The following is a 22989-nucleotide window of genomic DNA, read 5'->3' on the forward strand; positions in this document are numbered from 1 at the left end:
CACTAACTTTTGGCGAGCGTCGGGGCACTGTATGCGCAGTCAAGTGGTTTTATAGTCTTTGTTGCACATCTACTTAGGCCCGATGTTCGTACGTTAGGGTGCTTACATAAAGAAACAGGTTGCCGGTACAGACAAACCTGTACGGGTAGGTACCGATCAGTGCAGGTATAATCTAAAGAAACAGGTAAACATGTAACCTGTTTCTTTATAAGTGAGTCAATAGGATTGTATTGAAATATTATACCTGCACTGATCGGTACCTACCCGTACAGGTTTGTCTGTACCGGCAACCTGTTTCTTTATGTAAGCACCCTTAAGGTAAAGTTAAAGTTAAAAAGGTGTGGCTTAACCGTTTTCATAAAATAATCTGTACCAGAAAGTTCACAAAGGCAGAAGGCTAAAATAATTTGTTAAATATTCTCTTTTGAGGTTTAAGTATGTATACTCTTTGCTTCTAAAAGTCTCCCGCTGACAGTGTCAATGATGCTAAATTTTGACACATGTTTATCAGAAAGGTTTTCGAAAAATATTTACATGTGATTTATTTCTGAAAATGAGTGAGAGTTTGGTGAGTATTGTTGCACTAATAAATAAATGTGAGTTATTAAAAATAAGCGAATATTTAATAATTGTTGACTTAAATCCATTTTTGCAGAGTACTCGTTCCAAAACTGTGACTGATTCTATCGAGTCTGAATCTGTTGATAGCCCACCGGTAATGTGTTTTTTTTAACTTTCTTACTTAGTAAATTCTTTGTGTTATTCTGCTATTTTCTCATACCTACTTAGCTAGGCCAAAAAAAATATTATTTGAAACTACCGCCCGCGCCGTCTGACTGACAGGTCAACCCTATTTACATCGTCTTGACAAATAGTCCTATATTAAAAATTTCACCAAGACAATACCAAAAGAAAAGGTTGCATACCAAACCATAACCATGCCTATTGGTCAAATCGGTGATTTGACAACTGAAAAAGGTTCGGTTATCACTAAAAAAGCGTTTCTTCCTTACTAAAAATATTTCTTCTCCTTAGATATTCGACCGATGGACAAACAACATAAGTTACCGTCAGCTTGTGGTGTCATCCGGCATCGGTATATTCCAACTATGGTGGCACCCGTACTTATTCGACTTAAAGAAGTTATTACCCTTCTTGTTTCTATACAATGTGTTCAGTATAATTATTGCATACCCGCTGTTTTACCTGGAGCTTGCGCTTGGCGTGGCCACCAAGAAAAGTGTGCTCAACTGCTGGGATTTGGCGCCTATGGCTAGAGGTACATATGTTAAAAGTCTTACTATTAACTAAACAGGTTCTTCTTGTTTATGATGCAATTCAATTTCAAACAGATAATATTTGGATGACTTATATGGTGGACCATCAGTTTCAAACATGAATTCCTACTATAATGTAGGTAGGCTCTATTTTAGTAACGCGAATTTGAGTACCGTTCATCGCAGGATGGCTTTGGCTATACATACCTACTCTTTAATTTGCGCTATAGTCTTATATATCCTGGTGGCAGGTAGGTAAATTTAGCTTTGCATGTATCAGGCATAGGTTTCGCAATGCTGTCGACGTGCATGTTCACGGCGCTGGCAGCTGGCGCGGTGGGGGCATGGTGTTTAGCGCTGATGGTGCATTCGATACATACGTTCCTGCCGTGGCTGCACTGCGCGGCGGCTGCACGCCCGCCCTGCGCGGCGCGGCATCGACCACTGCCGGCGGGCAGCGAGACGCCCGCGCAGTCATTCTTTTTGTAAGTTCTCTTTGTTCCTGCCATTTATCATTAAATCATCTTTGGCAGACGTCGGTAGCCAGAAAGTGTACCATTATCATAGGGATGCAAATCAAGGTTTTTGGTTCATTTCCACAGGACCATAAGCGTTCTTTCTTATCTGTACCTACCTACCTATTTGCTTAGTAATAATTTGCTTTAGTATTTCAAAATAGGAGAGTAAGTAACACCTACTTAATCCACAAAGTCGAAACGATATGCCGACGATTGTAATGTCTATAATAAATAAATGATGTAACTTATTTTTCGTATTTCCAGTAATTTCGTGTTGGATCTAAAGCGAGATGGGCTGGAGGGCGGTCTAGGTAACGTGGTATGGGAGTTGACGACATACTACGTCATATGCTGGGTCCTCATCTACTTTATCGTCATCAAACGGATATACAGCTACTCGAAGGTAAGCACATTCTTAATCTCTTGGTTTAAAAATTGACCATTGTGAAGTTTGGAGGTAGGTAAGTACGTTTATTACTAGCATATTGTTCCTGTAACCCTAACTGTGCTAGATATAATTTTAGATGCTAGTAGGTACTTAAATCTAAACACCTGAGACCTTTAAATCATATGGCATTAAATTACCAAAGAAACAGCCAGAGACGAAGGCTTTAAGTAGACCTACCTATGACGTTTGGATAAGATAAGATAGATGGAACATGCAACAAGCAAACATATTAGGTAGGTACTAATTATGGTCTGTTATTTGTGTATTCCCAGTTGGTGCTGTTCAAAGACGTGTTGACATACTTTGTGCTCGTATGCGTGGCGGTGGGCGCGATGCAGCTGAAGGGAGCCGGACGCATGTTCAGCGACTGCAACTGGAGCGTCATCTTTGAAGGCTTACAGGTGCAAACCTTTTATATTTCCCACTAATTCAGGGACAGATTTCGTTTTCTTGAGTGCGGTGGTTTGTGCCCAAGCAACATAGATAGATATAAGAACTGTTAATCCTGTGATTGATCTTTTCCGGCGTACGGATATTCTATTGGATTAAGAAATAGTGAGTAGGTAGGTATGTGTCTTCTTGATTATTCTCCGTTAAGATAAACGGTGACTGACATAATATAGGCATTAAATTTTAGTAGGTATATCTAGTAGTACAGTAGTTGGTACATGTCCAGAACTACTCTTTTAACTCTACAGATGTGGCGCGAAGCCATGGAGTACTCGTTGATCGAGATGACAGTGTGCCAGGGATCTCTTGTCATGCTTGGCTCGTACTGTCCTAAAGCACAACACAAGCTCAGTACTACGGCGATGCTCGCTCTCGCCGTGTCTAAGACCACTTGTATGAGTGCCGCGTTGGTCTTAGGAGCCACGCACGGAGCTCTCTATAAGGACTACGATAATGTTACTAATATTTGGCCTGGTAAGACAAACTTAATATAGATAAAATTTTTACTGTGATGTTAATCGTCCTTCGATTTATATAGGTGTTTAGGTTTCATGTACTTGCTTGCGGAATATATAACAATATGATCACTTCTTAAATTTAGATTTAGCTTATCCTACTAGTCCTACTAATATTATAAATGCGAAAGTTTGTATGTATGGATGTATGGATGTTTGTTACTCTTTCACGCAAAAACTACTGAATGGGTTTTAATGAAACTTTACAATAATATAGCTTATACATCAGAATAACACATAGGCTACAATTTGTAAACATATTGTTCGAAATACTAAACCTGCGCAGACGAAGTCGCGGGCACCAGCTAGTGTAAAGATAAATGAAGAATTAGGCTAATTTGCAAAAAGGCACTGGGTAGCTTTTAGTTTGGTACCTATGGGTTTTTTATATCTTATTTTAACGATTTATTTGCAGGATCCGCAGGATCTATAATCCTGTGGTCAGACTATGTAGCGCGGATACCGGGCAGTCAGTTCTGGTCTGCGCTTATATTCTTCACACTCTTCATATTGTCAGTAACCACAGCGGTAAGTTTATTTTTCAGTGACGGCATGAATTTCATTTCCAACCTATCATGGACACATTTGATATCAGGTTAAGATTTTAGATTTCCTCAAGTTTTTTATTGTTCGTAGGCGCTGTTAGTACAAACAGTAATGTCGACGTTCACCGGAAGAACGATCAGGAAGATCAGATGGGCCTTCCTTGTCGTCATATGTATGCTCTTCTGTCTGATAGGAGTCATCTTGGTTTGCACACAGGTTAGATATACGCCATTACTATCTACTAGCTTGCGCCAGGGATTTCACCCGCTTCCTGAGGTAACTTCAAACTTCAAATATTTATTGCAATCATGAGTGTTACAAGGTGTTATGGTACATGCATGATACCCGCACCCGGGTAAAAAGTAACAAGTAATGTTACCTACTTACCTCCGTGTTTCATTAAAATGTTTTCAGCCGTTTGCGCGTGAATAAATAACAAACAAACATACACGCTCAGAAAAGTCAGAAACATTCTCATTTGCATGAATTATTATGATGTGATAACAACTCAATAGGTTAAGCAAATAGGGAGGTTTAATGATTTAAATAGGCATTTGCTACCTTTCTTTCACGCAGGGTGGTTTATACGTAATGAACTTCCTAATGACCTGGCCGGCGAGCAAGCCGCGGGTCCCTGTGGCTGCATTAATGGCCACTGTCATCACGTACATCTACGGACAGACGACGTTCTGTGCGGATGTGTACTTCGCGGTCGGAGAGTACCCTAGTGTGTTCATGAGGATTTGTTGGGCGCTCTCACCGGCTATCATGATGGTATGTTGACATATAAAGATCCTAACTAATTATAGCTTTGAATCTAAAATAGAAATGTTGTTGTTACTATGAGTTTCAGATTTTATTATTAGATAGGTATTAATTTTTATGATTTTCTTTATGGCCCCTAAAGTGATTAGGCTTTCTTTATGGTCTCAACAACTAAAAACACAAACTAAAAAATTGCTAGTTTTTGAAAAGTTCTAATTTCAATCAGATGTTAGCATTTACCATTTGCATTATTTTATAGCCATGGTTATTGTCATGTTCTATAAGTGTTCTTGTTTGTCAGAGTACATTCGCGGGCGGCGCGGGCTCATGGCACACGAGTGAGACGACGGTGGGCTGGATGCTGGTGGGCGCGTGCGTTGTCATGCCCATCGCAGCCGTCATGCTCTTCTACGGCGTCTTCAAGTGTAGGGTCCGGGTCAGTATTGTCAAGTTATTTTGACTAACCGACATCCCAAAAAGGGGCAGGTTGTCGAGTAGGTGTTTGGATTTTTTTAAATTACCAATATTAAAAATTAATATTATATACCCCCTTTGTGACAAAATTAACGTCACGTTTTGAGTTTAACATAACTTTCTTTTTTATCTTTCAGAATATCGTTCGAGACGAAAAATAATTTATTAAAAATCAACGTTTGTATTTCTCATTTGTAATTTGAATGATAAAATGAAACATTGAAATCAGAATGACATCTTATTTTATTCACAAAATTTTTCATAACACCAATTTGTTACCAAAATAAAGGATTATTTTATAATTAGTCATACACACATATCCACATAACAACTTAGAAAGCTGATCATAATAAATAATGCACGAGGTTTAAACATTGGCATTTTTTTTTGTCTTTTTTAAAGTGAACATTATCTATTGTGACCAGCAGGAGTATTTTTTACACAATATATAATTCTGTAGTTGGTTAAATAAAAACGTTAATCAGCTTCGCTTGATTGGGGAAAAAACACTCCTTCTATTAATACAGCCTTGGATCTTATCTCTAAAATTAACCATAACTTAAATAATGAACTTCTCATATAAAAATAATAATGATAAGCATTATTACTACATACATCTTTTTAAAAGTTTATAATCTAAGTAGATAGACCGCCAAAGTGTTCATTGTAAAGTATTCCATTTCTTTCATATTCGTTTTTATATTGCTTTGTGTTCAAAATAAGAATTTACAGCAGTAAATAATTTATAGCAACGGTAACGATATTACATTATTCGATAAATATAATATGACATTGCACCAAAAGATAAAATCTTATGGGGACTAGATGCGTAGTTTGAAACAAAATAACACTTGTTCACAATACAATACATGCTCAGGCATAAAACAAGAAAAATATTTGGCTTATAATACAATTTAGAATCACGATAAATCACTCATTGCTTTACTAACTATGGGGCAGGCTCACTTGGCCTTCGAAAAAACGTATGATGAATACAGTGTACCTATGAGATTGTGAAATATCAATTATGAATATGCATGCATCCCTTATCTTTAAATTATTAAAACAGCCTGCCGTAAATCTATAATATTTTACAATATCAATTTGATTGTTAAACGAGATTTTAATTTAAAGTGACTGGATTACACATCTTCGCAAAATCTAGGCCTTGTAACAGGTATTATGAAAGTCAGCATTCGCGTTTTCAATGTTACTAAGTTGAAGTTGTTTTATAATTAAACTTCATAGTAATATTCCGTTCGAGTAATTTGTTTGTATTATTTGGAAACTGTATAACTGAAAACGCGAAATACTTGTAGACCGTTGTGGTCGACTGTTAAGTTCGAACATTGATTTGTGCGACATAAACAGAGAGCGGATCCATGATATACAACATTTATACTTTAATATAATAGACACTAAACTATTATTAAACACTGAGGGATAAGCTCTGGTATTTGTATTCATAGAAGCATTTCATGACTGAGGAAACTATACACGAAGTCTTACATGTTATGAGAAAAGATTTACGATTACTGTTAAACATTATAAAAGATGGAAGTGTACTAACATCGTTACGTCGTAGTCAATATAACCAGTTTACTAATTTATATTACACAGATTGAAATATATCAATACCACACGCCTATTCCAATTGTTTACATTTTCATTTGTTGCATTTCGAGAACAAAGAACGACACTAAGAAAGCTGCTCTCTGCTGTAAATAAAACTAGTTAAAAATTATTTCGATTTCACTCAACTATTTTGATCAGTTAATTTATATCCTATTAACGGCAATAATCACTAATTGATAACTCTTCAAATTAAATCATGCATATAATGCAACAATTTTACACGTTCTTTACTGATAAGTACCGCAGTAACGACGTTTACAGTTTGCAGCGTGGTTGCTATGGAGATTTACATACAGAATGTAGGTGGCTACTTGTGTTTGGCACACTACCCAACAACTAAGTCACAGCCACTACGCGCCCGAACCGGACGATTAGCTACAGTTACATACGCTACGTCATCATCGTGCGATATAATGATATATTTAGCGTACGAACATGCCTTCATTGTTTATGAAATCAATCTGAATCACGTGCTTACCCGAGATGCGAATATACACAGGTTAATACTCCAATTAGATTAAGTTAGTTACTTTAATTCAATAAATATGCAACACAGACACTTAACTAAAAGGCAGCGTTTGTTACTATAAAATCTTACTAGCTATGTGTGCTCGTGTTCACGTCCTAATAGAAACATAAATAACAGACATTCGGGGACCCTGCGCTCAGTCTTACGCATAAAGATTCCGCCACATACACTGGAGGACATCGCTAGTACGTACCATTAAGGCTTATCATATCTAAATACAAGCCTTTATGTTACAGGTGACACAAGCTAACGGCTAAATTAATATAATCTAACAAAAACTCTACAATGATTCCTCCAACGTAAACTTTCAAGTGTAAATGTACTGTTGTTTTAACATTATTAATATTCCACTCTAACTGAACAAAACTAAACGGTTGCATACAAACACAGACAAGCACTAACTTCAGTAATACGTCACACTCGATAAATAAATATATCGCTAAAACGAGAGGAACAGAATTTTAAAACTAATAGACAATAACAATAACTTGTGCAAGTAAAAATGCTGTGGGTTTGTGAGGCCAGAGCTCCGGCCCATAGATGACCTACTGATTACTCTAGTAAGTAGAAATAGATGAATAAATTCGTGTTAATCTTATGGAACTTTAGTCGTTATGTACATTGCAAGCAGCTGCATCAATATCATTTCATAATTCGTGCCGTGTACTAAATTACCAAAGGACAGTCGTGCGAATGGAATCGACATTTGCGCATTTTATCTATAATTAAATAGTCGGCTTGTAAATAATTTTAGATTATGCTTCATAATCATTACAACAAATGGGGATGACCTAGTCAACTTACTTTTTCATGGAAATAATTAGTTTTATTTGCAAACCTCTTATCCCAGCTGTTTTTGATAGGTCTTTCTGCAACTTTATAAAATAACTTTGAAACATAAAAATGTAGGAACAATGTATTAAACATATAGGAACCTTAGCAGACAAAACTTAGGTGTATGGGTTTGTATTTACATGAGCCGGTTGATCATAAGCGTGACCGAGCTGTTTCGATAACATTCTCACGACCGTCCCGCTTTTTGCTTTCCGCTAGAAGTATCATCGTTAGCTGTATTCACGTGAACTAACATTATCTTCAGTAAAACGCTAACTACACTAATACCTACCCAAAATCCAAAATAAACGAATTAACAACAACCAAGTTATACATATAAAAAGCTTAGCAAGTTAGTTATAACTCTGTTTTAGAAACTATCATACAAAACTAAACCTATTTCGTTTTCATTATAGTAATAGTTAAATTGACTAATTATAAGATTAAATACTCCTTCATTATAATTTGGACACAACTGAAGTGCATTCAAGATATCATTTTAACGCCTAAATAGTGTTGGCTTTTTATTATTATGATTTTCATACCACTAAGTAGAAAAGCTAGAATAGCAGCAATTTCAAATAATATCCATACTTTTTGGTCAATTTCGTAACATTAGCATTCAAATACCTAATAAGGCATGATGTATTGCCTTCATCACTTTAAGGAAATTTACATCCGAACTCGTTATAATTCCCAAACAACAACAATATGAGTGAGATCAAAATGGTTCATTATCAATTTACGATAATAAATGGATAGCATAGCTATTAATAAAATTGTAATATCAAACTAGCTAGTCAACTCTAAAGCAATTCACTTTATTAACATACAAAAATCAATTCAGATATTAAATACTAGTGGACACTAACATAATCATAGCACTTGTGCTATCACACACGCCTCCAGTCACATTTCAGTTACATTTTGAATGTTAACATTGATAACTAATATGTTAATTGTAACATATCCAACAGTCAGCTAGTTTGATCGCAAACTAGGGTGGCACTCTGGAAGACTGTAGGACAAGTGTCAAGCCATGCATTTGTCTCATCAGGAATGCCATCCTTATTTCGAAATTTTTCAAACAGAATAAAAATAGACCTCAATGAATTCGAATAATATTAAAAACAGACATTCCCCACAACATACCAACGGCGAGATAATAATATAATCTATTTATATTTAACACTTATATTGTTATAACAATATCTATACATAGTGTTTACAACTAAACAATCTGCTGTAATCGTCCTCAAGCACTCCGTTATCACAAGAATCATAGGGCACATATTCACTCACTGCCGTAGTCAGTCCGTCTAAGCACCGATACCATTAACATTGCCTGCGTTAATACTCCACTCCTTACTGTATCCCTTAACACTACAACTACCTAATATAATTCACGTTACATATTTTTTCCTTTGAGTACTTTGCCAGTCGCTAAATACCAGCATCTGTATCTACAAATACATGTTATGTATTTTTATTAGGTACACACTGGTAAACCGACTTATATCACATCTTATAATAGCTTAGTACTATCATACAGTTGATTACATCCATTATTACTGAATAGAAATAATATGTATCATGAATTCAATCATTATCCTACAATGTTTTTTTACATTTTTTATAATTTATTAACACCACAATTCCATATTGTCGAGGAGAAAAATTACAAGTAGACACTAAGAAAAGAGGAGGCCACACTTCACACCGCGATAGTACTTAACTCGTACGCAACCGTGCTTCTGAAGACACGGCCGCGACCGCCGGCCTCCTCCCCCTGGACGTACTAAATATTCATTATTTACATCACCAACCATGCACGTTAATTTAAATTATTTAAAATGTACAATCGTTCAATCGCGGGAAGTGACTATATTACAGGTCCACCGGGCTCGAGTCGATGGAAACTTCAATTTTGTACTTTTAAACGACAAAGTAGTTAGGAGTCAGATCTGGTCGCTGCTGGGCGCAGCTGAGCGCGGAGGTGTGGCGCCGCTCAGTCGGCCTTGGGCGCGCGGTGCGGCGGCAGCGTGTCGTGGCGGCGGTACATCAGCAGGTACGGCATGCGCGGCGCCTTCGCCTTCAGCACGCCCGCCTCGCTCACCTGCGTCACCGTCGAGTCGTCGTACCTGCACACGGACAGAATCGTTAATATTGCTACTACATCCATATATTCACTACATGTAGACTGTTGAAAATTCACTCAGTAAAAGTTGTCCACATTTTCCATGATTTTATCATGATTGGAGACGAAAAATAAATGACATCACTGTAAAATCAAGACCCAAAACAAATCATTATGAACTTGAGACAATGTCTCAAGATGGATGGAAAGGTGATGGATTATAGTGATAATTTTATGAGAGGCTTACCTAATCCACCCCACTTGTCCGTGGAATGTGTCAGTGAGGTAGTGTCCCTTCACAGCCTCAACACCTTCATGATACACGACAGCAAACAGTTTGTACACGCGTTGTTTCGACGTGTATTTCAGTTTAGACGACATTATTTCTGAAAAATATTAACATATTGTTAGTTGGATCTAACATTAGGAAGCACAAATCCATTGTTTGGGTGTTTACTCAGTTATAGTTGACCACATATTATAGACATTTTTAATGTCGTGTTCAGAGACGAAAAATAAGTACATCATTGTAAATTGTAAGTATTCACAAATATAATCTGCATATAATTAAAACGAACCCAGCATAGTTGGAAACAAGCTAGAAAGCCTGGTAACAAAAGAGCATAATACATACTTGGATCAATCTTCAAGTCAATAGGGAAGTCAATATTCTTGACGATCTTGGCGGTGTGTCCATCGGCGTCGAGTTGGAAGCACTTGAGGTGCAACAAGAGCACAACTGGCAGTTGTTCTAGCGACAGTTGCTGCCAGGCGTCGCTCACGCCTTCGAGGGTATCTTTACCAGCTAACAGCTCCAAGGCATCTTTGACGCTGTTCGCTCGCTGAAGTGTTAATTTTATAGCTTTAGTGATGATTGTAGTGTGAATTTAGTTTTTGGTTTCAGGTAGTGGTTTACTCAGTCAAGGGTGTCCAACATTGAAGTGATTTTGTACCACTTTCGGAGACGAAAAATAAGGTACCATCATTGTAAATATCGAGTAACTGACAATTTTGAGAGAATGGGTCCTCGCCAGAAATAATGACATTCTTTTGTTATGACGTTTGGTTTAGAATCCATTCTAATTTGAATGTTTACTAAAGCTTAAGCCTTACTACTCACTGTAACACAATTCCATATATTACATTTTAAATTCAACGGACCTCGATATCAAGCTGCAGCGTGAAGAAGGGCTGCACGGCGTCGGTGACGTCGTGATGCGCGGCGCGGTGCAGACGGAGCCGCGTGCGGCCGCGGAAGATGTCCGCCACCGGCGTGCGCCGCGCCGCCCAGCGCCGCTCCACCGCGCCGCGGTTGCGCGGGCCCATCACCTTCCACTCGTCGTCCGCCTCCGCCTCGGTTGGGGTCTCTGGTGGCGGGGCGGGCGTGGTGGCAGCACGAGCCTCCTCAGGCTCGACGAGCTTTATTAGCTGTAATTGTGGGAGAAATAATTTGAATGAGTTGTTTCGAGAAATGATAATTTGTAATTGGCTGTCAGTTACTCATACAGTTATCCATTTCTCAATTTTATCTAGCTATAAATCGACGGTAGTTAATTAATAATATGTGTTACATACATAGAACTTTCGATCTTTAATTACCTACTCTAAATTCAAAACTAATTAGATATGGTTGAATCCATTTAAAATTTTAGGTGCAAATGTCTCAGAACTGGAGAAAAACATTGACAACTTTCTCTAGCAAGATTTTTTTTATCAGACAGCACACCTTACACAAATACCTTTACGTATTTATTTATGGAAGCAAATTCAGAAAGTAACAGCGATTGAACTATACTCTATCCACGGAAGCAAGAGCTAAAAGGTAAACAAAGAATGACACTTTCAAGATGGCGGTATAACCCGACCGATGACAAAACGTCACATTTTTGTGTAAAATGTTCGCAGTATCTGTGATTTTGTCATCGGTCGAGTTATACCGCCATCTTGAAAAAGTGTCATTCTTTGTTTACCTTTTAGCTCTTGCTTCCGTGGATAGAGTATAGTGACAGCAACAATGACAAAAGTAAGCAAAACTAACCTCGAGCATCTCATCATTGAGCGAGTTGAGCAGACAGCCGAGGAACTCCTCCGCGTCCTCCTGTCGTCCCTCCTGCGAGCCAGGGAAGGGGCGCAGCGCCCGCAGCACGCGAAGCCCTGCGCCACCCTCCAGCGGCGGCCCCGCGGGGACTGCGGGTGCTCCGCCCGCTGTGGCCGCACCGCGCCCAGCACGCGTCGCCGGTGCCAGGGGACTGAACTCGTAGCATAGCTCCACCCTGCATATCACACATTTATGTAATGCACATAGAACCTAACGAACTGTTGTCATCGGTCGAAGTACGTAAAAATTGCATTCAACAAGTAAATGAATGATCAATCAAAACATCATCAACAACTTGGCTGAAAAACAGCACTTTTTGAACGCCAAAAAGAGTATAAAAGCACAACCACACGAAAAAGTGGCAGTACATACATATTTGAGTTAATACGACATTGCCGTTTCAATACTTACAAGGAATCAATAACAGGTGTGCTGGACTTTCCGCGTCGAGTCTGATACGGGAGAGCCTTCAGCATGTTGTAGAAGGGAGGGCACGCGATCAGAGCCTGAAGTATCGCGTTCACGTAGCAATAGTTCGAGCGGTTGGTCAGGCCGCGAGGCAGCAGCGACACCGGCCGGTTGTCTAGCTGGTACTTCGACAGGAATTCTACATAACAATCGTCAATACAAATATTAACAATTTGTGAGAAATGATAAGACTGACAAGAGACCTAGAAAGTTTTATGCATGTTCTTTACTCGTGTATTGGATATTAACTCAAAATTGACATGAATAATGTCATAATCAATCTTGATACGAACACCTTTGATACCCACGTAATTTGACCCAAGTGAAAGTAGCCCAAGTCATATTAAATTTAAATAGACTAGGATATATTTATTTTTTTAAAACAGGTATTGACAAAATAAAGATATGTATAATTAGAACGCTATGTTTTAAATAAATAGAGAGTTAAAATGTACTGACCTCCCATCCTGTACGAGTTAGGGTCATCACTGAAGGGCGAGGGCTGCAGCGGCACAGCGGGGCTGGACTCCTTGCTGACTGGGACCTCACGCACCTCTCGCACTTCACGAACTTCGGCTGGAGCCACGCGAGCGCCGCCAGCCGTCGCGTTCACCGATGTCTTCTCTGAGTACGACACGGCAGTGGCCGTGGTAGTGCGTGGTGTAGGCGAACTCTTGTCGGCTGTGCTCGCCTGCAATGGGGACGCGTCGAAGGGTGGCACCTTCGCGACTGGCTTCTGCACATTGGGAGGGACGGGAGGCGCCACCGTTGTCGGGCTGGGTGGCTCTTCAGGCGCGGGGGCGGCGGGCGCGGGAGTGGGCAGAGGCACGGGAGCAGGCGCTCCGCTGGGCTTGTTAGAAAATAGGCTTGCCCAGGACTTGCCGGGCGCGGGCTGCGGCTGCGGCGGCAGCACGGGGGCGGGCGCGGGCTCGCCACGATTGCGCGGGGTGGGGGGCGGCGGGAAGTCGGACGCAGTGGGCGCGGGTGGCGGGGGCTGCGGCGCCGGGGGCGGCTCGGGTGCTGCCGCACCTTTCCGTGAATGACCGAATGGCGCTTTGTTTGTCACGATCAGCGGCGGCCCGGCCGAGTGCAGAGTTATGGAAATTGGCATCGGTGCTTTGCTAGGCGGCAATGGAGGTTCGCGCTTAGCGTGATCGCTGGATGCGTTTCTATCAGAATTGTCATTATTATCGTTAGAAGGGGAGCGGTTAGTGGGTCCGTCACGTTTTTGTCTGCTCCCGAAAGGCGCCTTAGGCGTAGACGCAGATTGCTGTACTGGCACCACGGTTTGTGGCACGATGGGTTTCGCTGTCTGTTTACCACCGGAGAATGGTGCCGCTGGACCCTTTGTGGGTTTCGGAGCTGCTGGTTGTATCTTGTTTGCAGGCATTTGATTAGTAGGTGGCACAGATGGTGGGAACGACTTATTGGCCGGAGATTGCGCTGCAATCGGCTGTTCAGGTTTCGCGTCAGTAGCATTCCACGACGTCTTTGTAACCTCAGTTTTGGGAGTAGTCGCCACTTTCTCTACTGGAGATAGCTTAGCTTGTGTAGGATCAGCTGCGCGATCGGTCTGTTTAGGGCTGCCAGGACCCTTCCCGATTTTGAGGTCCTTTATAGGCAGCGACTCGACAGAACCGGCGGACGCTGATGCTGTCGGAGGTGCAGGCATGGGCTTTTGTTCTTGACTCTTATCTTGTTGTGGTGTATACGTTTTGTTTTGGCTTTGACCCTGTACGAAGTTCTTAGCATGCACGTTGAACTGATGCGGGGTGGTCTGCGGCGGGGGCTGCTGCTGCATGGGCAGAGGAGGCGGGTGCGGGGGCGGTGGCATGTACATGGGCGGCATGTATTCCACTCCGCCCTCCACGGGCGGGCCATAGGGAGGCGCGGCGTAGTGCGCACTCGCGTAGTATGCGTCCACAGCTTCCTGCTCCATGACGACCTCTTGCGGGTAGTCTTCGGGTCCCTTATCGGCGTCGCCTTCGACGGGCATGGGGTACTCGGGGTAGTAGGGCGGGTAGGCGTAGGGCCCGTACACCAGCGGCTGGTAGACGGGCAGGTGGTAGAGCGGCGCGCCCTGCGCCTGCGCGGCGGGGTAGTACTGCGGGTACTGCAGGTAGTAGGGCGGCGGCTGCGGCGGCGGGGAGGGGGCCCGCTTGGCGCGGCGGTCGCGGCGCGGGGCTCGCGCGGCCCGCTCGGGCGCGGGCGGCGCGTACTGCTGCGGCTGGTAGTACTGCCCCATGTAGCCGTGCACGTTGACGTTGGCGGTGACCTGGCTGACGTACACGTTGGGCGGCGCCACGGGCCACTGCGCGTGCGGCGGGTAGGCGGGCGGCGGCGCGTAGGGCGGCGCGTGGTGCGGCGGGGCGGGCCGCGCCGGCGAGTGGGGCGCCATCTCGCACTCGCCGCCCGACAGGCTGTCCACGCTGCTCGACACGGTCGCGGCGCCCGCCGTGCTCGATGAACAAGATGACGGATCTGATGCCACTACACAATACACTTACATTCAAATACAAACAAATTACCTTCCTTCCGAAAGACCTTTTCTTTTTGTCCACAAAATAACAACAAAAATAAATGGACTTGTGCAAAGTACTTAAACCAATTTTAGAAAACCATGAAATCTTGGTATGTGTATAAGGGCGATTCTCTGTAAGCTCGTAATCGGCTGTCCGGACCGATTTTTTCAATAAATAGTTTAATTCTTATTTAAAAAATCACATTTTATGAAACTTTAACCCTGAAGCTTCACGGGCCCTTTGTTTTTATAACCATAATTACTTTAATTTTTTTTCTATACGTTTTAGAAGCTCGAAAAATACAGTCCCTTGGCTGTCCCTTTCACTGCATTCACACCTAGAAATGCGATTTCCGAAAAACTTGATGAAACTACATTCACTTGGCAGTAAATATCACAAACAAAAATAATGAAATTATATTATTTTCGTAAAACAAGCACTCATTACAACTTTATTCATTTTAATAAACTCCTGTAAACTTTGTCCTGAGAATTTTAATACAGTCCCCTGCCAAAAATTTAAATCAATATTTAAAAAAAACTATAATATTTTACAATCGTTTTATTAGTGCAACGAAATGCAATTGTTGTGAAGTTGGCAAACTTATCAAATGCGGTAACGATACGCCATTCTGTTTAGTGTTAGAGCGTCATTTGTGAGGTGAATAAGCGTTTGGGCCGCTACCACACACAGGCCTCTGGTAAACAATTGTATGTAATTTAATTACTTAAATTATCTCTATTTATAGTTAATTGTTACATTATTTGTGCCTTAATTGATCGGTAGGTTCTTAAAAAACTATAAGACATCGGTTTCATAAATATTGTGAAATCTAACTGAAATACACAGTCCTCTGGCAACAGTCCTTTGCCAAAAAACGCAACAGGGGACTGTTTAACAAAACAGGGGACTGTGTATTCTGCGTATTGGTTTAATACTTTTCATGAATTGTTTGTTTAAATTTATTCGCTAGTCTCTTTTATTAATTTAAGAATCAAACTATCATTGCATCGCATTATTTTGTTCCTTTATGACCCCTCCCGCTGCGGGTCAGTAGCGGTGAGGGAGTGTCAGACTTTTACTGACTAAAAATCCGTCGTGATCCGTCGTAGGCCTTTAATGTACCAGAGCCGTGGTAACTCTTTCGTACAGTCCCGCAGCCCCAGCGGCCCTATGCCCTGCTGGGCCTCGCTAGGGTTGCTGAAATCAACTTGAGGAGCGCGTGGAACTACGCACGCCACCGACACGGGTCTGTTGTCTAAAAAGACGCAGGAACGATGAACCATCTGAACTCATCGCCCACAGACCCATGCCTAGGGTGGCCGGGAGTCGTCTCGCGCAACCCGGCGCCCGTGGTGACTACCTGGTCCAGCCGGGATGAGAGATGCGAACTCTCTGTCGTTCCGCCGCCTACTTCTCGAGCATGACTACTTCGCAGAAGGAGGCGACGGCATCCCATTCCTCTCGCCCCGGACCATGGCATGAACCAGGGCCGGACGCCCTCGACGAGGATCCGGCGGTGTCCTTCCCATGCTGGGCACTCCTGGACTGTCAGGTCCACCGTGTCCTCGAAACTGTCCGCACAGTGGTGACACCCGGGCGCCACCTCACGACCGATTCGATACTTCCCAAAACAACCGTGTCCGGTGAGGACCTGCGTCATGCGATAAATGAGGGCGCCGTGAGTCCTCCCGAGCCACTCCTCAAAGAGGTCCCCACTATGGTGGCGTGCCCTAACCTGTACCCCTTAGTTCGACTGGTGTTAGACTTACTGGCTTCTGACTACCCGTAACGACTGCCAAGGATGTTCAATAACAGCCGAGACCTACAGTCTAACGTGCCATCCGAAACACAGTCTCTGGTGAAAGTACATATAGAAAAGTTACATTGGTACTTGCCTGACCTGGAATCGAAGCCGCGCCCTCATAATTGACAAGTTGGTTCTTTACCCACGAGGTCCACCACGACTTTTTCGCCGGCGACGTCATTGGTAAGCAGTTGAAAGAAATGGGTTATCAGACCAAACGCTCAAAATGGCGAAAGACGTCTTTGTATAGTTCACAGCCACATAGACATGAAGCTTAGCGCTCTTCATACTGCTAACATATTAACTTACAACAATCACCAGGAGTTGCTGGAAGATCTATGTTGCGACGTATCTAGATCTATGTCGTGTCATGCTTGCGGTAATAAAAACCCGGATTATATGGCTTTTGATCATAGAAAAGTCATAAAATGTGGGTTTCTGTTCACATTAAAAACAGTCCCCTGGTGCCTCAAACAGTCCCCTGTCATGATTTTTTGGAAAATCGCTAATAACTCGGAAAATAGGTACAATTTCAGTGGGCCTCCTTGTCTAACTAAATAAATAGTTAATTTTCTTTGGCATAGGACTAGGTTTTTTGTCAAATTTAAAAAAAAATTGCCAGGACAGAAATTGTATGGAGCTGAACGAGCTTACAGAGAATCGCCCATAAAAAAATGAAATCTAAAACATTTGTTGCATTATATGTATATTTTGTGTCAACATTCCTACTAATACCCTAACTTTGGTACGTAACGGCCAGTTTCTTCATCAAACATAAAAGTCAAAGTAATGTCTAAAGTAAAAGTAATGGTCAAATTCGTTTTTTCAAGGCTAAAGTGATAGCAAAACGAATAGAAAAAGCGAATTTGACCGTTACTTTTAATTTAGACATTACTTTGATTTTTACTTTGGATTTTACTTTTGATGAAGAAATTGTCTGTAAGTAATGAGATGTTGGACTTACCTATAGTAGGTTCGTTCCAGGCACCGGCGAGAGCAGTCGCCGAGATGTCAGGTATCCGGTCGTACAGGGCGCACTGCAGTCTGTTCAATTCCGCTTCTTTCACATCAGATAAGTCTAGGAACTCATAGTCCTGAAACATGCCACAGATCTTAATACAGAACTTACGCTATGCCCGTCACGTCTCATCCAATTCCACGGTTTATTTGTACCAGATTATATAATAATTTAATACTAGAGTACCTTAGTAACTTAATAAAGCTACAAATTACAAAGTAAAGGTAGGTCACTTTCCATACTAAGTAGGCCTTGCTGATGAACTTCTATTTCCTCTCCTTGTCACCATTTTTATTCTATACAATAGTCGCTTTACATGTTGTTTTGTGGATTGTGACCAAACCCATCTAGATCCCGAAGGTCTGAAATTACTTTACAATGCATTAGTAATCCGCATCCGCAAACAGCTTCAAACTAAGAACTGTGCTTGTTGACGAGTTTGATTACCTATTTTCACTTTCTTCATTCAATACACAATTTATAAAGGTTTGGAAAACCATAAATATAATTTAAGAAGTGTAGAAATATGTATGAAGCAACTCCCATAGAACATGCATATTTAGTTAAACATTGTAAAGATATGAAATGGATGTTTCAAACCTCTAAAAAGGCACTGGCATATGTAATATACTACCCAAGGATTTGTTAAGTATGGATAGAGACCCTTTCAGTTGAGTTGTTATCAAAAACTTAGTTATGTGTAGGGAAAGAAATATGTACTATGGACAAAACTTAAAGAAAGCAGGGCCATCATTTCAATTTTGCATTGTACATTATGTAGTATGAATATTGTCTTGCTAATTACTATTCATAAACAGTATGTAGATCTGTTATTGATGTACTCTACTAACAAGAAAATTGTAACTTCGAAAATGTACTTTAAAGGAAACCTATGTACACAGGCTTAATTTTCATACAGCTCTGTAAGTCTCTGATTTCACTGTCAGAATACATTTACAAATAGAGTGGCTTAAATTGGAAAAAAACTAGCGATTAACAATTTTCAGCATTGCACCCCTGTGACGCCTGAGCGGTTCGCTAGATCCGCATCAAAATCGGTTGCGTAGTTTTACAGATTTAAGCATACATGGATATAGGGATAAAGAAAGCAACCTTATTTTACACTATGTAGTGTTGAAGGGCATATTTCAATGTTTATGCCCCGAATCATTAATGACAATATATTTTATAAGTCATTGGAGGCTTTTGCATAATATTTTCAAAAAATATGGGAATGTAAAGTATGAACATGATGAAGCTACGATTGAGGTGCACTACAATACTACTTGCTATTAATATTAAATTACCAACTCATGATTACAATTCTCTAATTAACATTCTACATTGTACATTCTACAAATGAGTTCCCAATCACAACGTTTTCATTTCCTTTAATAAAACATGCACATGAACCAAAAAGAAGCACATTGAGGAAACCAGAAGCCAACACAATACCTACATAAAAAAAAAGGATCTTACATTATTACTGTTTAGTCAAAACTCCACAGTAAAGTATAATTTGTGACCATGATACACTTGAAAGCTCACTTTTACATCTCAAGGTATTTTTAATTAAGAAAATATATAATTTTTATCCTATCTATCAATCTCTGAGTATGCTGAAACGTACTTTGACAAAGTTAAACTTGGTAAGGTTCTCGCAGTTATGTATGTAAAGATTACAAATCTTTAAGTATAGGCTTGTCAGCTTTGTTATTTATTTATTGTTTCATTTTAATCCTTTTTTTTAATGCTTGACCTTCTAAGGATAAGATCTTTGAAACAAACAGACACAGTGTAGTACAATGTCAGTATAAGTATTTCTGAAAAAATTTAGTCAATGAAGTAAGTGTAATAAAATACATAGGTACAAAGTGTGAGTGTGAACTTATTTTTATCCCAATTTTATTAGCTTGAAAAGATGATAATTGAATATTCAGTAGTTCCTAACAATTAAATACAATTTCAGCTCAGATAATCAGTTTTGTTATGTTGTATGAAACTAAATGAGCTTGTTGTTATAAATGAAAAGATTGCTACAATAATACTGTCTACAGATATACATACTAACTCTTTTACTTATTAGATGTCACAAGATTCTACAATTTAACTTCACCAGTGAGTGACATTTTGGAAATATAGAGAAAAATTTATAAAACAAAGGATAATTTATCTTAACCCACAAACTTGAGAAAATACTCTAACAACCAATACAATTTACATTAAAATGTGATTAAGTTGTATTTATGTTTAATTTGTCAAGAAATAATGATTAATTGTTTAAACAAGTGCTACAAATTGCATACATTTTGTTCTTCTCAAAGGAAGATAAGAAACAACAACAAGATCTTTTAAAGACGGCAACTTTAAATGTACAATTCATTGATAAGAATATATTTCAAGCACTGTACTGTACATGTTATTTTACAAAAATGAAACAAACAGTACAAACTATACTAAGTAATGCTATAACAGTAACTTAAAAGTTTTATAAAATATCCTCTAGCATCTTTGATGAAATTAGTAATGGATTTTAACCGTGACGTTGAATTAATGTGTGAGAACTTTTTACATTAACCTGTATGGATAATTAAATTCACCGCTAACACACTTGTTTGCAATAATTACAAATTAAAACCAAGATTGAAATAGGCAATGGGCATTTTACCTGCAATCCTTTAATATCAAACGCAATGATTAAATGAACTGTAAACATTTATATTTCATTGTTTTTATAGGTTATATAACTGCTGGCATGTAACTAACATTATATTCATTATTTTTACATCATACAAAGTTTGATTTTAGTACTCAGACAAATGCAGGAATTGGCCTCTAATTAGTTTTACCCTAATTAACACAGGTACAATTACTGTCAGTAGGTAGGACCAGTCAGTAATCATTGGATACTAAAGTTTACCTGGATGACACTGTAAAGTCAACAATTGCAGTCTGAAGAAAGAAACTCATTGCATCAGTTTGATTGGCTACTCGACATTTTTTAAAGAAAAGGTAACCTTGAGTTTCGCTGGCGGAATGTACAGAAATGACAACCAGTTTGAACGTTGGACTTCACTATGGCTTGTCAAATTTATAGGTTATATGATTCGGGACTTTTCACTTATTGAATGTACAGAAGCTCATCATATAAAATAACAAGTAAATTGATTACTAGACGATTTACTACCATGCAAAAATGATAATATGCAATAGCTTCCGTACCGACTAAACAATAACAAATCCATAGCACATGTGGTTCTTCAAGTCACGAAATGAAATGCAAAAGTGAAAATGACATACCTATAGCTGAACCAATTACTGTCGAATTGACTTCCATTGGAATTCCTTTCGACTAAAGCATGATTTTCAGCGCATAATTTTCTCTTGCACTACGCAAAGCTGCAAAATATGCGGAACATTTGGAGGACTATAAGATGGCGTAACAACGCTCAGTTGCCGGGTGCCATCAGAGTATTGACAAATCAACTTATTGGTGATTCTTATTGCGTAAACCCGAAACTGGACACTATCTATTTATCAAAAACTATTGGCACTTACCTCCCACGTGCATACAATGTCTGGAAAGAGATATTTTTTCTAATGTAATGGCCAGTTTCAATATCACCAAAACAAGAAACAAAAGCCAAACAAATGTTTATGTAAATGTACTGCAAATATGACATCCTTACCGTTTTCATCAAATCCATGGCCTTTTAAGGAACACCATCACGAAATTTAACACCGTCAATATCTTATATACAGCAGCGGCGATGAAGAAAAATATCTTAGAACGGGATCAACGTCGAGGCCATGCACTCTCCCAACACAAAACAGGATGTGACAAAACGCGCGCCATTTTTAACTAGCTGTTTGATAGCCAATAAGATTTCAGTATTTGAACCATAAAGCAAAACCAAAAATTATCACTTGATTTCTCCGTAGAGTTGTTGCACTTGTACGGATGTGCGCACTGACCTCTATATTTACCACATAGAGGTCAGTGGATGTGCGCCTTATAAGAATCATAGACTATAGTGATATTTTTAGGAGTTTTAGTTCATAGTCTTTTGATGGGAACTATATTTTTTGTCACCAAAATTTATATTTGTCATCAAGTTGTATCACCTAATAAATAGATCTATCGCCACGAAATATTTTCGTTCTCAGATAAACAAAGAGTGTTCCCAGGTATGAATTACCAAATGATTGTTAATATAATGTGTAAAATATGAGATGGATTACCAATAAAATTGTAGTGCATTACATGAATATAAACTTCGTTCTTATAATAATAGTTTTATTACTTAAATAACAGCTTGGTGCTCAAAATGGTAGATCTGTCACCAAATAAATCGATTAATCGATCCCTGACTGCGACTCCTTTTTATTACAAGCTTTTTTACAAGCTTTTTTTTTTTTTTTAACTTGCAATGTATGTATGTATGTATGTAACTATGTGTGTTCGGGTGGAATTTTACAACTCAATTTTAAGGCACTTGCCCTCAACCGATTGAGCTGAAATTTTGCATACATGTTTAGTTTGGATGACAATGCATGTTAAGCTATGTGACGTCATCCTAAATCCAACATGGCTAAATATACAAGATGGCGGACTTCTTATTTTTAGGGTACCTATACAATATGGGTATCAAATGAAAGGGATTGACAAGTAGAACACATTGCACTTTACGAAATAAAAATCCAAGATGGCCGCCGCTACAAAATGGTGAACAACCTATTTTTTTCAATCCCATCCATATGGGTATCCAGGGACAGGGCTTGACAAGTAGAATAAAGTGCAATTTACCAAATCAAAATCTAAGATGACCGCCGTTACAGAATTTAGACTTAGGAACTTACCAGATGAAAACTAAAAAGTATAAAATAAATTGAGGTAAAAAAAAATCTTTAAAAACAAGCTTTTATTTAAATGCACTAAAAATAAAAT

General features: G+C 39.7%; 2 protein-coding genes across 5 annotated transcripts; one reads left to right on the forward strand and one right to left on the reverse strand.

The window, feature by feature from the left end:
• The first annotated feature begins 463 nt into the window (after positions 1-463).
• LOC110378384 (sodium-dependent proline transporter) lies at positions 464-6090 on the forward strand. Its single transcript, XM_064036999.1, has 12 exons — positions 464-568; positions 656-715; positions 1036-1279; positions 1558-1762; positions 2060-2198; positions 2516-2644; positions 2942-3167; positions 3624-3736; positions 3845-3970; positions 4331-4528; positions 4821-4955; positions 5131-6090. The coding sequence occupies exons 1-12, from the start codon at positions 554-556 to the stop codon at positions 5152-5154; spliced, it is 1614 nt and encodes a 537-aa protein (XP_063893069.1). The 5' UTR covers positions 464-553; the 3' UTR covers positions 5155-6090.
• Positions 5219-21906, reverse strand: LOC110378385 (ubiquitin carboxyl-terminal hydrolase 10). Of its 4 annotated transcripts, XM_049850863.2 has the most exons (11): positions 21731-21905; positions 21600-21619; positions 21342-21440; positions 17988-18117; positions 13154-15184; positions 12638-12833; positions 12167-12401; positions 11290-11556; positions 10763-10970; positions 10376-10514; positions 5219-10132 (listed from the first exon to the last, which is right to left on the reverse strand). In XM_049850863.2, exons 5-11 carry the CDS (start codon positions 15090-15092, stop codon positions 10000-10002), a joined length of 3117 nt encoding a protein of 1038 aa, XP_049706820.2. In that variant the 5' UTR covers positions 15093-15184; positions 17988-18117; positions 21342-21440; positions 21600-21619; positions 21731-21905; the 3' UTR covers positions 5219-9999. The 4 variants fall into 4 exon arrangements, with proteins under 4 accessions (XP_049706820.2, XP_049706819.2, XP_049706818.2 ...); XM_049850862.2 differs by lacking the exon at positions 21342-21440; XM_049850861.2 differs by lacking the exons at positions 21342-21440; positions 21600-21619 and having other exon boundaries at positions 21731-21906.
• Positions 21907-22989: the final 1083 nt, after the last annotated feature.

Source organism: Helicoverpa armigera, chromosome 11 (assembly GCF_030705265.1).
Source record: "Helicoverpa armigera isolate CAAS_96S chromosome 11, ASM3070526v1, whole genome shotgun sequence".
Classification (NCBI taxonomy): domain Eukaryota; kingdom Metazoa; phylum Arthropoda; class Insecta; order Lepidoptera; family Noctuidae; genus Helicoverpa; species Helicoverpa armigera.